This window comes from Bombina bombina, chromosome 5, assembly GCF_027579735.1.
Source record: "Bombina bombina isolate aBomBom1 chromosome 5, aBomBom1.pri, whole genome shotgun sequence".
Taxonomy (NCBI): domain Eukaryota; kingdom Metazoa; phylum Chordata; class Amphibia; order Anura; family Bombinatoridae; genus Bombina; species Bombina bombina.
The window spans coordinates 1,076,943,999-1,076,959,653 of record NC_069503.1 but is presented as its reverse complement, the minus strand read 5'-3'; the positions used below and the strand labels follow the sequence as shown (position 1 = coordinate 1,076,959,653).

Sequence of the window (15,655 nt, the reverse complement as noted above, 5' to 3'; positions counted from 1 at the left end):
TATTAGAGAAACTAAAATTAGTCCAAAAGGTAAAATTGCCTGAAAGGCTTAAATAATTGGTCTGGGTTAGACTACACACAATATTTTTAGGATCACATGTACAATATCATGGTGACTCATGGTCTTTGGTTGCCAAAAGCAACCAAGGTATTTTTTTATTTTTTTTTTAACCTGATTGGGGAGAAGATACAAAAAGTTATCAGTATAACTCTAAATAACCATAGAAAAGCTGCTTTTCAGATTCATAATTTATTTTCTTCAATGAAAATACAATATTCTCAGTTACACATTTGTGTTTCATTCACTAGAGTCATGTCAAATTAAAAGCCCTCAACTGAAATTCAGTTCCATGTTCACTTGCATACATAGTCTCCTGAAATATTAAAGCATTAACAAAAGCAAAACTATCGTATATCAAAATAAATAGAAATAAAGTGTGCCTGCTTGGCTTTATGGGATTCTTTTTACAAGTCTATGTCACAAGCACGGGTTTTTGTGCTTGCTGTCTTCTAGCCGCACTTCCAAGTTTTCGTTCCACAGATTTGATGACACCGACTGCAACAGTTTGCTTCAAGTCTCTGGCAGCAAATCTTCCTAGAATTTAGAACAAAAATTGTAAGTCAATATAAGAGCATAACCAGGGACGTTAGGCTAAATTGCTGATTTACTATGCACAAAAACAGTTCAGTTCTAAGGCGTTAATTGCTGGGAAAGCAGATCAAATTAAAACTATGCATTACTACACAAAAACCTAAATGGAATTTCCCATAAAATGCTTTCTTTCAAGTCTACCACCAAGTAGTTTAATTCAAGTCTATGGTTTAGATCTATAAACTAGACTGCAAAGCTTCTAATTATGATCGGAATACTCATTACTGTAACCTACTCCCATAATGTTTAATGGAATAGTAAGAAAAAAAAAAAAAAAAAATTATATATATATATATATATATATATATACACACACACAATTCACATAAGGGCATATAAATTTTATGCCACTTTCCAATTTACTGCTATTTAATTTGCTTTGTTCGCTTGGTATCCTTTGTTGAACAATAAATCTAGGTAGGCTCAAAAGCAGAAAACCACTACTAGGAGCTAGCTGCTGATCAGATGAGCGTGTGTTCAGCTAGCTCCTAGTAGTCTACTGCTGATCCATCAACATAAAGGCTACCAAAAGAATTTGAAAATTGTTGCTCTGACTACTAAATTTGTTTTTTATCTCCCAAAAAAAAAAAAAAAATAAAGTCAACCAATGTCTATTCATTAAATACTAACCTAAAGGTGGGTAGTCGCAGAATCGTTCTACACAGAAAGGTTTTATAGGAGTAAGTTTTATTATTGCTGCGTCTCCAGATTTTAGCATAGCCGGATTATCCTCCAGTTTTTTGCCATTTCGTCTGTCCACCTTCTCCTGGAGTTCTGAGAACTGGCATGTGATGTGTGCTGTGTGACAGTCTATAACTGGCGAGTAGCCAGCCTTAATATAGCCTGGGTGGTTCAGAATGATCACCTACAGATAACAGTACATAGCATTAGTAGGGAATCCAGTTTAAAAACTAAAGACAATCAAAACCAGTGTTCCCTCTGGTCAGATTTTGTGAGTAACCCAGCAGTGAGAAAATGAACCACACCTTACATTTAAAAAAAAAATAATTGCTGAATAGGTGTAAGGTCTACAACAATATACATAGGGTGCTGTAACACCCAAGGCATTCTGGGCAAGAAGTGAAAGCTATTTGTTTGAAAAGAGTTTTAAACTTTTGTCACAACAGCTGCTCATTCTGACATTGTATTAGTCTAGAGCCTGGCAAAAGGAATATTTAAAAAAGGGACACTAAACCAAAATTTATGATTGAGAGCATGCATTTTTAAGCAACTTCTTAATGTACTCCTACTATAAATTTTGTTCTCTTGGTATCTTATTTGAAAAGATAAGCTTAGGAGCCAGCCCATTTTGGTTCAGCATCTGGGTCGCACTTGCCGATTGGTGGCTAAATGTATCCACCAATCACTATCCAGGGTCTGAACCAAAAATGGGCCAGCTCCTTAGCTTAGGGTCCAGCTTTTTCAAATAAAGATAGCGAGAGTGAAGTAAATTAGAAAGTTACATTCTCTATGAATAAAAAAAATATATATATATAATTGGTTTAGTATCCCTCTTAGTAGCATTCAGTGACTACAAACAGACGTCAATATTTGCTAGCCACTATACATGTAGTGATTATTTGAAGGTGAAATCTAGTCTACTTTAGGAAAGTTCTTTATCCTCTCAGTGCCAAGTAGTCTATTTCTGCATTTAGACATAAGTCAGTCCATGAATGAACTACATAATCCAAAGTGGACAACATTAGCCAGATTGCTCCTCTTGTGAAAACGAATAAGCTATTAATTTTGATTTCCCACTTACCTGAGCAGTAAAGTTTGACACATCCGTAGGTGGGTCACTCTTAGAATTCCCAGCGACATTACCGCGTTTTAGACTTTTCACAGCAATGTTCTTCACGTTAAACCCTATATTATATCCTGGGAAAGCAGTCTGCACCGGCTCATGGTGCATCTCTATGGATTTAACTTCTGCAGTGAAGTTAGAGGGTGCAAAGGAAAGAGTCATCCCAGGTTTAAGGATCCCAGTTTCAACTTTACCAACAGGCACTGTGCCAATTCCTAAAAAAAAAAAAAAAAAAAAAAAAAAAAAAGACACATTTTGAATCCTTTGTAATATAACTTCATCCCAAGTTTTAAACTTGGGCTAAACTTCTTAAAATCTTGCCTTATAGAAAGAATTCTTACCACCTATTTTGTAGACATCTTGCAATGGTAACCTCAAGGGTTTGTTGGCTGGACGCACCGGTGGGACTAGGGAGTCTAAAACCTCTAGTAGAGATTGACCTTTAACAAAGCCATCTTTTCGTTTCACTTTCCAGCCCTTAAACCAGCTCATCTGTATAAGGAACAGTTATAAGGAACATCATAAGGTATTAAAACATAACAATTCACTACTGGGAGCTAGTTTTAAGACCGGTGAACCAATCACAAGAGGCTCATTTCTGCTGTCTTTGTATCTTTTGTTGAAACCTATGCTTATGTAGGTTTGGAACAGCTAGCTCCCAGTAGGGAATTGCTGCTCCAAACTTACCTTGGTATACATTTCAAAGGATACCAAGAGAACAAAGCAAAAAGAAAATTGGACAAAAAAATATAAAAATCACAACCACACCTTTATTCAATGTACAGATTGAATGTTACGTTATCAAATCAACTTTATTTTTGTAAACCTAAGTCAGTGGAGAAGTTTATTATTCCACAGAATATAGCACTTAGGTTAAGATCATACATAATGTGTATAAGCAATATACATAGATACTGTAAAGAAGAAAATAAAAACTATAAATAGAAGTTAACTGTTCAAACTAATAAGTAATCTGTAAATTAGAAATTAAGGCACACGTGATTAGTTTTACAGTGCAAGCTTGTCAGATTCTTGACTACAAGTCTGTAGTTTATACTCTAAAGTGGCTGTAGGAAGAAATCTGAACATTTTCTCAATAGGAATAATGCAACCTAAGGTTAGTAGTTGCAGGGGACTCTATGACCAGTACTATAAAGGGTTTGAGGAACAGGACACTAGTGTTTAACCATTTTATGTAGCTTCATATTTAACCCTCTGGATACTAGAGAGAACAGAGCAGCTACCTGATAGACAAAGCACTCCCCATATAACGTACCTTTTGACTAGGTGAAGTTATGTTTTCTCCAGTCCATCCAGAGACTGGGACAAAGGGAATAGTGGACGGGTTGTAGCCAATCTTCTTAAGGTACATAGTAACATTTCTTACTACTTCGTCAAACCTTTTTTGACTATAAGGAGGATCGGTCATATCCATTTTGTTGACGCAGACAACAAGCTGTTTAACGCCCATAGTGTAAGCCAGAAGCGCATGCTCCCTAGTCTGCCCATTTCTTGATACCCCAGCCTCAAACTCCCCTGTGGCAGCAGAAACTACCAGCAGCGCAACATCAGCCTAAATAAAAAATGAGAAAGAGCTAATTAAGTATTTAGTGAGGAGAAAAACAAAATCCAACACACTGATCAGTTTAAGATAATGAATGTGAGCCAGAACATTACCTGTGATGTCCCAGTTATCATATTTTTGATAAAGTCCCTGTGCCCAGGTGCATCAATTATTGTAATTGTGTATCGGTTAGTTTGAAACTTCCATAATGAAATATCAATTGTTATTCCACGTTCTCTCTCAGCCTTCAATTTATCAAGGATCCAAGCAAACTTGAAGGAACTTTTACCAATCTAAAAAATATGGGAGAGTGAAAAAAAATTAAACACAAAAGAACACAAGCTCAAGGTTTCTCTTTTAGGATTCAGTTAGAACATGCAAATTAAAAAACAAAAAGTTTACTTCTATTAGAAAATTGCTTAGTTCTCTAGGTATCCTTTGAATACCCAAGAAGGCTCAGGAGCAGCAACAATTTACCAGAAGGTAGATGCTGATTGTGAATATATCTTATGTAAGCAACCAACTCCCAATAGTGCACTGCTGCTCCTGCAAAAAACATAGTATAGGAACAAAACTATTTGATAAAAAGTAAATGGGGGGGGTGGAAAAAAAAAAAAAGTTTAACATCCCTTTAAGATGATTACAAGGAGGGGAAAGGGCATTTTCTCTTCATTAAAGTGATGGTAAACTCTCCCCTTTTTAAAATCAGATCTGGAATATAAGCGCTATTTTAGATGAAGCTTAATTCATTAGCTGTAATGAAGATGCAGTATAACATGCTTTTTAATATAGATATGAAATTCAAATACTGCATGCTCCTCCGCCCACTTCAAAAGTCAAATTTTCTGTGAGCTAACAGATTGAATTGTTGTCCAATCAGCGCTCTCCCCATCTGGCACTTGTTGTAGCTAGAGCAATCATTTAGCTGACAGGAAAATTGACTTTTGAAGTGGGTGGTGCAACGTGGGGTATTTGAATTTCATATCTATATGAATAACTAAGTTATAGCACATGATGAATAAAACCCCATCTAAAATAGCGCTTACATTCCAGATCTGATTTTAAAAAGGGGAGAGTTTACCATCACTTTAAGGGAAATGAAAGTCGTTCTCATGGTTTAGAAAGAGCATACAATGCTAAACATCCTATTTTACGTCAAATACCAAATTTGCTTCATTCACTTGTTATCCTTTGCCGAAGGAGCAGCAATGCACTACTGAGAGCTAGCTGAACACATCTGGTGAGCCAATCTCAGGAGACAAATGTTTGCATCAACCACCAGCCAACTCCCAGTAATGTAGAATATGTACATGTTTTTTTAAACTCAGATACTAAAATAAAGTTAATTTGAAAATAGTAGCTTTAAAAGGGTCCTTAAATTGCATGCTCTGAACCACGCAAGTATCATTTTTACTTTCCAATCCCTTTAACTTTATTGCAAGATTTAGTTGGGGGGGGGGGGGGGAGAGGAATGTTCCCTCTCTGAAATCGAATAACCTTAACTAAAAAGTTTACAAAACATCTCATGTAGCAAACACAAAACAGTGGGCATTGATACATCCACTTGCAAAAAAACAAAACATGCAACAATTGTCTGATTTTATATTAAAAGTGGGATCTTGGTCACAATATAGCAATATTCTGCTTAGCCACTCACTGAGCTGACTGGTCCTAACACTACAATATTCTGTATTTATGAGCTGAATGATTCCTGCCTTTTCTCTGTATAATAGAATGAGACGCCCTGGCTTTACAACTCCAATACACTGTCATGAGAACAGCTGAGCCGTTTGGTTTAGCACACCTTACAAAAATAGGAGCTTAGATAAATATTTGGGAGCGCAGGCAATAAGACCAGATCGTTACACAAAACTGAAAGGTATTGCTGCACAAATCACAAAAATGTGCAACAAAATCCCCATTGTTGTTAAACTGGGGTCAATTGCCTGATCTCCCAAAGATGTATTTAAACTATTTTTGTATAGAGTGATAAACCAAAGGATTTACTGCAGCATCTAAAAACACCTTTAACCACCGGATTGCCAGAGTGTTTAAATACATTGTAAAGCCCTCCCTGGTAATGCATAGTCTAACAGGACCTTTCAAACCAATACTAAATATGTTTGTATACATCTATTATACATGCTTTTAATACGATTTGGTGACAAGTGCAATACAGAGTACTATATTTACACACTATGGGATTAGTCACCTAGTAAACTCACTGTAGGATTAGGCACATACTAGACTAGAAGTGTAAGGTTTACATGAACAGTTATTTTAGCAGGAGGGGAAGTTTTTACCATGGCCTGTTTCACATATATATATATAAAAAAAAAAAAATTATGGTACCTATTTACCAGTTTCCCCAGGTGAATATAATATTTAGTAGCAAGGCTACACAACAAGTGTTAGTATAATCTTACCTGGCTAGCAGCAGTTTCCACCTTTTCCAAAGCTCTAGGATCAAACCCACCACACTTGTAGATGAGATGGCCAGTGGTGGTAGACTTGCCAGAGTCTACATGCCCAATGATGACAATGTTCAAATGGGTCTTCAGCGCAGGTTTGTCAGTCATGTTTGTTTGTTTGTTATCTTCTTACTCACCAATAAGTAACAACCTTCAATCTCTTTTCTTATTGAGATCTTTGTCTGCAGGGTGATTTTTATACCTTCAGCACTAATCTCTGTACCTCACAGCTGAGCAGCACATTACCAGCTGCACTCAGCAATCTAGTAGATTGCATTTAACAGCAGCATTATTAGGCTGGACTTCAATTATTTAACTCCTCATATGCATGGAAGATTTAAATTGCTAACAAAACTCTTCAATTACAGAAGGGCCACCAGGGAATTGGGGAATTAGGGAATTTCCATCACATGTTATTTCCAATTTTATTTATTTTTGTTAGAGTAATACATTTTTAAGTTCCTTCTCATAGTGTGTGTTTAACAACATGAACATTTTTTTAACAGAAAGTCAATGTTGCACACCTGGAACAACACCATCATTCTCCAGATGAGAATATGCCAGTGATTTGAGCATACACATGTATGCCTGATTCTTATTTGCTCACCAGCTGTATCCAAATCTGGGGTGGCACGGGAGCACAATTATGACAATGTCTCTAATCTCTGTTCATGGGTTAAATACACAGTAAACAAGAGAGATCTATTCTAACCCAAATATACTGTTATATTGACACACTAGAATGTTACTTTAACAAATTATAAAACTCAGAGCTGTAAAAGTTTATTTTTGGCTATTATGTCCCTTTAAGAAAAAGATTAGATTAATATTTCCATTAAGACTCAAAAGTAAATACAAATTACCAGATTGTAATTTCTAATCTATTTATTTCTGTGACATCACCAGATATGCAAATCAAAGCTCAAATGTTGGCAGGTCTCAAGTTTTCATGAGATATTTTTAGTTTATACAAGTGATTTATGTTATCAATTAACCCATGGTATTCCAGTGTAGCTAATGTTAAATAATCCTCTTTGGCAACACATGGGTTAAAGAATCATACAAAGACCATAAAATATGCATTGTCTTTTGTGTTTATATTTTTTTAGGCATAAATACTTGCCATGATGTAGGATACACAGTTATAAATCATTTTGTTTTATGTTTATTAACTTTTAAACTCAATAAAAATCATATGAGAAAAATACTGCATTTTTTTAAGCCATAAACAAAAGTTTTTGTTTAGATTCACTAAAATTATACCCATGGACAGAATGTCTCTTTAATCTGACTGAGCAAATGTATTGGTATCTGAAATGCACTTAGTTTCTTTCAAATAACATTAGTTGTACATAGATCATATGCTTTTTTGTGTTAATGAGACAGATTCTTCCCGACTGTTAGTTTCCCAAATTATTTATTAAAGGGATAGGAAAGTAAAAATAAACTTGCATGATTCAGACAGAGCATGTCATTTTAAGACGCTTTTAAGTCACTTCTATTTTCAAATGTGCTTAATTTTCTTGCTATCCTTTGTTGAAAAAGAATGCACACATATCCTACACTAGTGGGAGCTAGCTGTTAATTGGCGCCTGCACACATTTGTCTCTTGTAATTGGCTAACTAGATGTGTTCAGCTAGCTGCCAGTAGTGCAGTGATGTTCCTTCAGCAAAGGATAACAAGAGAATGAAGCTAAATTGGAACGTTGTTGCTGTATGTTCTATCCAAATTATAAAAAATGGTTTGGGGTTTCCTGTCCCTTTAAGAAAAGAACAAAACATGTTGCTGTCATTTCCTTCAGGTGAGTTTTACAAGTTGCTGCTGTTACCTTTATAAATTAGGACAGAAAGCTTTGCAAGCTGCATACATTTTAGCCTTTTGCATACTTTAATGGATAGAAAGGCAAAAATTAAAATGAGCATTTTAAAACATTTTTGCAATATATTTCCATTACCAAAAACGCTAGTTAAGGTTTTTACTGCCCCGTGCACCAGTATTCATACTGCTTTGTATTGTGTTTGTGAAGACTTAAAGGGACAATCAACACTGTTTAAAAAGATAGATAATCCCTTTATTACCCATTCCCCAGTTTTGCATAACAAACAGTTATAATACACGTTTTACCTCTGTGATTACCTTGTATCTAAGCCTCTGCAGACTGCCCCCTTTTTTCAGTTCATTTGACAGACTTGCATTTTAGCCAATCAGTGCTCACTCATCGGTAAATTCACGTGCGTGAGCTCAATGTTATCTATGTGAAACACATGAACTAATACCCTCTAGTGGGAAAAACTGTCAGAATGCTTTCAGATTAAAGGCGACCTTCAAGGTCTAAGAAATTAGCATATGAACCTCCTAGGTTTAGCTTTCAACTAAGAATACCAAGAGAACAAAGCAAAATTGGTGATAAAAGTAAATTGGAAAGTTGTTTAAAATGATATGCCCTATTTGAATCATGAAAGTTTTTTTGGACTTGACTGTCCCTTTAATTTGTGTCACACCAGCCACCGCTAACTCTCTGAGAAGGTGTGGTGTCTGACTTGGTGCACAGGCCCTAACAGCATATGTGAGTAGGGTGCTGAAAAATAATTATATCTTTTACTAGAAGCATTTTTGGAAATATTTTGCAGGGAAATCTTAGGCGTAACTAGTAGTATATTGCAAAAATATTTCTATTTAAAATTGGAATGCGCCCATACACATTTCAATTTTGACCATTCTATCCCTTTAAATGTTTGTTGTGCTTTCTAATAGGACCCGAGGAAAGGTGCACGCTCTATGGCAGCAGTGTTTGCAACTTTGTATAACATTGACAAAAATATGGAGGCAAACACTGCTGCCATAGAATGATAGGCACGTGCATGCTCCTGAGCTTCTATAAGCATTTCTAGGTTCACTCTTCAACAAAGGATACCAAAGAGAACAAATTTATTTAAAATAGTATGCTCTGTGTGAATAAAAAAAGTTTAATTTTGAATTAACGGTCCCTTTAAAGTTTCAGGGAATCAAATTTAAAAGAGACAGTATTCCACTAAAGATCACTCTCTTGTTCCCAGGTGATGGTATTTATACTAATTGCTATAGTCAGTGTTTTTCATCCCCAAACAAAGCTGAAAGTCTAAAAGAGGCACAGGAGAGATCTAAAAGGGACACAATGGTTCTCCTTACAATATAAGCATGCTAATTTGCTTCATTCTTTTGGTATCCTTTGTTGAAGGAGCAGCAATCCACTACTGAGAACTAGCTGAGCACATTAGGTAAACCAATCAAATGAGGCATATATGTGCAGCTACCAATCAACAGCTCCTGAGCCTAACTATCCTTTTCAACAAAGGATACCAAAATAAATGACATAATAGAAGTAAATTGGAAAGTTGTTTTATGTCATATGCGCTATCTGAATCATGAAAGTAAATTTGAGGGGTTTTATTTCCCTTTAAACAACTCTTGTTTTATTTGTAAAAGTTGTACTTTGTCCCACGATCCCTAGATAAACCACAAATCAAATTCTGTCACCTGCAAATGCTGCAAGAATTCCTTTGTTTAAGATAACTATGGTTACTGATCTAGTTCAGATAGCCTGAACATCTGGTCTGTTAGTGTGCCCTGGGGACTGGCATCAAGAAACACTGCCCTAGGTTACAGATTTTGTATTCTGACCTCTGGAGGTCCCTTTAAATCCATTTTGGGGGAAAAATACTGTCTTTATATTTTTTAATAACCATTATTTACTCATTACCAAGAGGGCAGATTTTTAGGCTATGTAGAGGGTTTCACCTCTGCACAAGCAGGGAATTCTTAGGAGTAATTAGCAGACGCTGTTATTTCATGCTTTGTTATTCTTTAGTGAAAGAAAGGCTGGAGACTGCTGCAGTCTGCTATTTACAGCGCTGATGTATTTGAGAAAAACTCCAGCACATTAATATCTGTGCTACCCCTGAAATAAAGCAAATGTCTAGTAATTAGGTCTTATTGTGAATAAGGGTGTCAGACAGTTAAGCCACACACTTTTTTTATTGTGCTCAAATGCAACACTTAAAGGGATATTGCACACTATTTTTCTTTGTATAAATGTTTTGTTGATGATCCATTTATATAGCCCCTCTGGAAGTATTTTTGTAACAATGTATAGTTTTGCTTATTTTTTAAGAACATTGTGCTGATTTTCAGGCTCCTAACCAAGCCCCACAGTATCAGATGTTTAAACGAGTTTACGAGTTTACAGAATCCTGCTGGCTTCTGATTATGTTATCTGTCTTTTTATATGCAGGGAGGGGGGATGTCTGCTTTTCTTATTTCCCCAGCCCCTTTCAGAGGGTGTTCCAGCCTAACCTCATCAACAGTGCTTAACTGGGAGCTTCTAAGTAAGTTTTTAAAAGGTTTTATACTGCATTTTTAGATCAGTATCTGTGCATTTTTTCTTTATAGTAGTGTCTATTACATGCAGTTATATACAAATTGGTCTATTCTGTCCCTTTAACTTACCATGTGTTTATATGAGCTCACTAATACGCACATATGCTGTGAAAGCAGTGCAAATGTATTCAAACACTGTGCCTGCCCAGAGAGCTGGCGCGGTGTGTATTACATCTGTAAAGACTTAATTTGTGCCATATAAGCCACCACTGACTCTCTTAGAAGGTGTGGTGTTGGAATATTAGTGCACAGGCACTCTCAGCATATGTGTGTATGCTACTGGGAAAACTGTAATAACTAGAAACATTTTTGCTAATTGAAGTATATTGCAAAAATGCTTTAATTGAAGTGTTCCTATGCTTATTTCAATCTTGACCTTTCTATCCTTTTAAAGGAACAGGAAACCTTAAAACTTTCTTTCGATTCGGATATAACGTACAATTTTAATCAACCTTCCATTTTACTTCAAATTTGCTTTATTCTCTTGTCTTTGCTGAAGGAACATGGTCAGCTAGCTGAACACATCTAGTTAGCCAATCACAAGAGACAAATGTGTGCAAACACCAATCAGCAGCTAGCTCTCACTAGTGTAGGATATGTGCATATTCTTTTTTCAACAAGGGATACCAAGACAACAAAGGACATTTGAAAATAGATATGAATTTAAGTGTCATAAAGGGATACTAAACACAATTTTTTTCTTTGAGTCAGATAGAGCATGCAAGTTTAAGCAACTTCCTAATTTACTCCTAATATCAATTTTTCTTCTTTCTCTTGCTATCTTTATTTTAAAAGCAGGAATGCTTAGGAGCCGGCACATTTTTGGTTCAGCACCTGGGTTGCGCTTGCTGGTTGGTGGCTAAATGTAGTATACCAATAAGCAAGTGCTATCCGTGGTGCTGAATCTAAAATGGGCTGACTCCTAAGCTTTTCATTCCTGCTTTTCAAATAAAGATAGAAAGAGAACGAAGAAAATCTCTCTCTGAGTCATGCAAGTTTCATTTTGACATTCCTATCCCTTTAAGCACCACTATGAGGCATGAAACATATCAGATGACACCCTACCTAGGTATTGAGGTCTGGTGAATGATTGTGGAGAGAAAGTCATGCAAATGAACACTCTATGCTCTTCCTTGGACTTTAGAAACACCTGATGTGTGCTGAGGATTATTGACCTGTTGGAAATGAATCCTCTTCCATGCAACTTTTAAGGGACATGAAACCCAAATTATTTATTTCATGATTCAGATAGAACATACAATTTTAAACAACTTTCCAATTTACTTCTATTATCTAAATTGCTTCATTCTCTTGGTATCCTTTGTTGAAAAAATAGCCATGCACATGGGTGATCCAATAACACGAGGGATATGTGTGCAGCCACCAATCGGCAGCTCCTGAGCCTACCTAGGTATGCTTTTCCACAAAGGTAACCCAAAGAATGAAACAAATTAGGTAATAGATGTACATTTGAAATTTGTTTACAATTTCAATTTCATTAAAAAAAAAGGAAAAAAATGGGTTTCATGTCCCTTTAAGATGAAGTGGATGGCATTTTATTATAGCTCTGTTGCATGCCATTGTTAACCCTCATAAATGAACAGTAAAGTCAAAGTTAAGCTTTCATAATTGAGAAAGAGCAAGCAATTTTAGACAACTTTCCAATTTACTTCTATTATCTAATTTGCTTTGTTCCTTTGGTATCTTTTGTTGAAAAGCATACCTAGGTAGGCTCAAGAGCAGCAATGCACTAGTAGGAAATTAGCTTCTGTTTGGTGGCTGCACATATATGTCTCTTGTCATTGGCTCACCCAGTGTCTTTAGCTATTTCCCAGTAGCGGATTGCTGATCTTTTAACAAAGGATAAAAAAGAGACAATGCAAATGTGATAATGAAAGTGCACTGGTAAGTGATTTAAGAATAGTGAAAAAATGGGATTGCATGTGTCTTTGTCAGCTCAAAATCAGCAATGCATTACTGGGACGTAGCAAAACAAATCTGCTGAGCCAATGAAAGCAGTCATATGCGTGTAGTCACTAGGGTTGTGCATTCATGCGATTTGTTGCACTACAAATACAGAATATGGTCGCTGGCATCGGCATTCAGCACTTTTCAGAGCTGGACTTGTTTTTGTGAAAGTACAACACAAAGGGGCATATTTATGATAGTGCGAGCGGACATGATCCGATATAGCGTATCATGTCCGCTGCACATCGATAAATGCAGACAGCGTACGTTCTTGGCATTTATCATTGCACCAGCAGTTCTTGTGAACTGCTGGTGAAATGCCGCCCCCTGCAGATTTGCGGCCAATCGGCCAATAGCAGGGATGTCAATTAACCCGATCGTAGTCGATCGGGTTGATTTCTGGCGATGTCTGTCCGTGGCCTCAGAGCAGGCAGACAGGTTATGAAGCAGCAGTCTTTAGATCGCTGCTTCTTAACTTCTGTTTCCGGCAAGCCTGAAACATGATAGTTTAATTTTGATTTTCATGTTCCTCAGATACAGCAGGCAATTTGAAATACAATTTACTTCTTTTATCAAATTTGCTTTGTTCTCTTGGTATAATTTGTTAAAGAGTAAACCTAGTTAAGCTTGCAGGACGTCAGGAACGTGCACACCCTTTAGTCGTAATCTTCTTTGCAACATTGTAAGCATTGCTACAAACATTGTTGCAAGCACTGATGCTAAAGAGGGCTTAAGACGTGCATGCTCCTGAGATGCTATGAGTCTACCTAGGTGTATTCGCTTAAAGGGACAGTAAACATAAAAATAATGTTATATAACATTATCTTAGCGGCAGCTTTCTAAATCAAAAGCATTGCATTTTTTATTCCAAAGTTGGACTTACCTGGTCTCCGCTCCAGGCTCTACTAAGCAGGTCTTGTTTTTCAAGCGCTTTGCTCCTGCTCTGGTCTGGAAGCGGAAGCGAGCTACATTCAGTTCAATGGCGCGATCGGGCACACTATGACTAGACAGCGCGCCCGCAAAGCACTTTTGAAAAACAAGGCCCGCTTAGTAGATCCTGGAGCGGAGATCAGGTAAATCCAACTTTGGAATAAAAAAATCTCGCAATGCTTTTGATTTAGAAAACTGCCGCTAAGATAATGTTATATAATTCTGCACTATATAAGTTTACTGTCCCCTTTAAAGAAGGATACAAAAAGAACAAAGTACATTTAATAACAGAAGTAAATTGTCAGCTTTAAACACTAAATCCATTTCATGCTACTCCCTGGGTACAGCCATTTTGGAACCTAAATTACACTGCAGATATCGGAAGGAGAGTTGATGCACATTTTCAAACACTGTCAGAACTGGAATGTAGTGAATGACAGATTTGAACTTGACTAGAGGGAGGTGGGGAAGAATCTCAATATGATGCTTAAAATTATATTTAGTGTTTAACCCCTTCAGGGGTTAATGTTCCGAAGTAAAAATGAAAAGGAAGTTGTAGCGATGATCACGTGATTCCTATGCTGGGATCAGATCCTGGGAGACTGCCTACGATGCTAGGCACGTCCCCCAGTCAGATGTTTTGTTTTGTGAAAGCCTGAGGGTGCAGTACGCCAAGCGCTAGCCCACTGTCCTAAGGCAGTGATGCGAACCATGGCACTCCAGATGTTTCAGAACTACATTTCCCATAATAGACATGCTGAGGTCCACTCGAGCATCATGGGAAATGTAGTTCTGAAACATCTAGAGTGCCAAGGTTTGCCACCACTGTCCTAAGGGCATTAAGGGGTTAATGTCCCTTTAAAGTAAGTCCAAGGGAAGTCAATCCGTTACATTTCAAGTTCCTCTCAAAATTTATATAAATACTTAAATTCAAAGTTTTAAAATGCATGCTATAAATGTAAAAAACTAATTTCTGTAATAAAATCTAAAATAAATATAAGATATATTACATATAAAATTGAGCAATAAACTTAAATTTATGTAAAAATAAATGATCTCAACATTTTTATCACAAAACACATATTGTATATACATTGGAACCCTTTCTAGTCAAACACTATGCCATATACCATAACCCTTTTTTATTAATATTAACAATATATATGTTTTATTAAAAAGCATATATGTAAATAATATTTTATGCTAATGTGTATGTGATGTGTTTTGTAAACATTTTGTTTTTAATACTTCTAGTTTACTTTAGGTCTGAAGTTGTGCTAAATATTCTAACGCAGTTTCAGATTGAGCATAAACTATAACTTTTAACTTGTAATACCAGTGCAAATTAGCCCAGTCACGATATTTATTGAAAGTATAGACTTCGCTCAAGCAAAGTCGGCCATGATAACACTTTATTGGTTAACGTGCTTTACAATGGACTTTTAATAAAGTTGCGCACTAATGGTAGAAAAGTCAAGCGATATTGGTTATCGTACTCTCTATCATTACCATGTTATTTGTCCCCAAATGTTTAAACACTGTCGCTTTAAATAAAAAAGTCTTTAATTCCTGATCAAAAAAATTCTTAATAGTTTCTCACACATTTTCAGATTCTCATGGATTTCTGGTAATTTATTCTTTAAAAGAGAGTTCAGATAAAGTGCAATATGTAATTTTCATAAGTCTCACTTTTGGAAGTGCTGTCACTGCTGCAATGGTTGTTATTCCAAATTAGTGTTAAATGAACTGTTGAAAAATGAAGACTACCTGTACTTTTATTTCAAAGCCGCCTGCATTCCTACATTAATGTCAAAGTGGTATAGTACAGAAAAAAAATGAACACAAAGAAA

General features: G+C 36.2%; 1 protein-coding gene across 1 annotated transcript; it reads right to left on the bottom strand.

The window, feature by feature from the left end:
• Nucleotides 1–233: 233 nt before the first annotated feature.
• Nucleotides 234–6,598, bottom strand: LOC128659627 (elongation factor 1-alpha). The gene is made up of 7 exons (XM_053713208.1): nucleotides 6,446–6,598; nucleotides 4,133–4,312; nucleotides 3,732–4,028; nucleotides 2,797–2,947; nucleotides 2,414–2,670; nucleotides 1,282–1,516; nucleotides 234–594 (listed from the first exon to the last, which is right to left on the bottom strand). Exons 1-7 carry the CDS (start codon nucleotides 6,596–6,598, stop codon nucleotides 473–475), a joined length of 1,395 nt encoding a protein of 464 aa, XP_053569183.1. The 3' UTR covers nucleotides 234–472.
• Nucleotides 6,599–15,655: the final 9,057 nt, after the last annotated feature.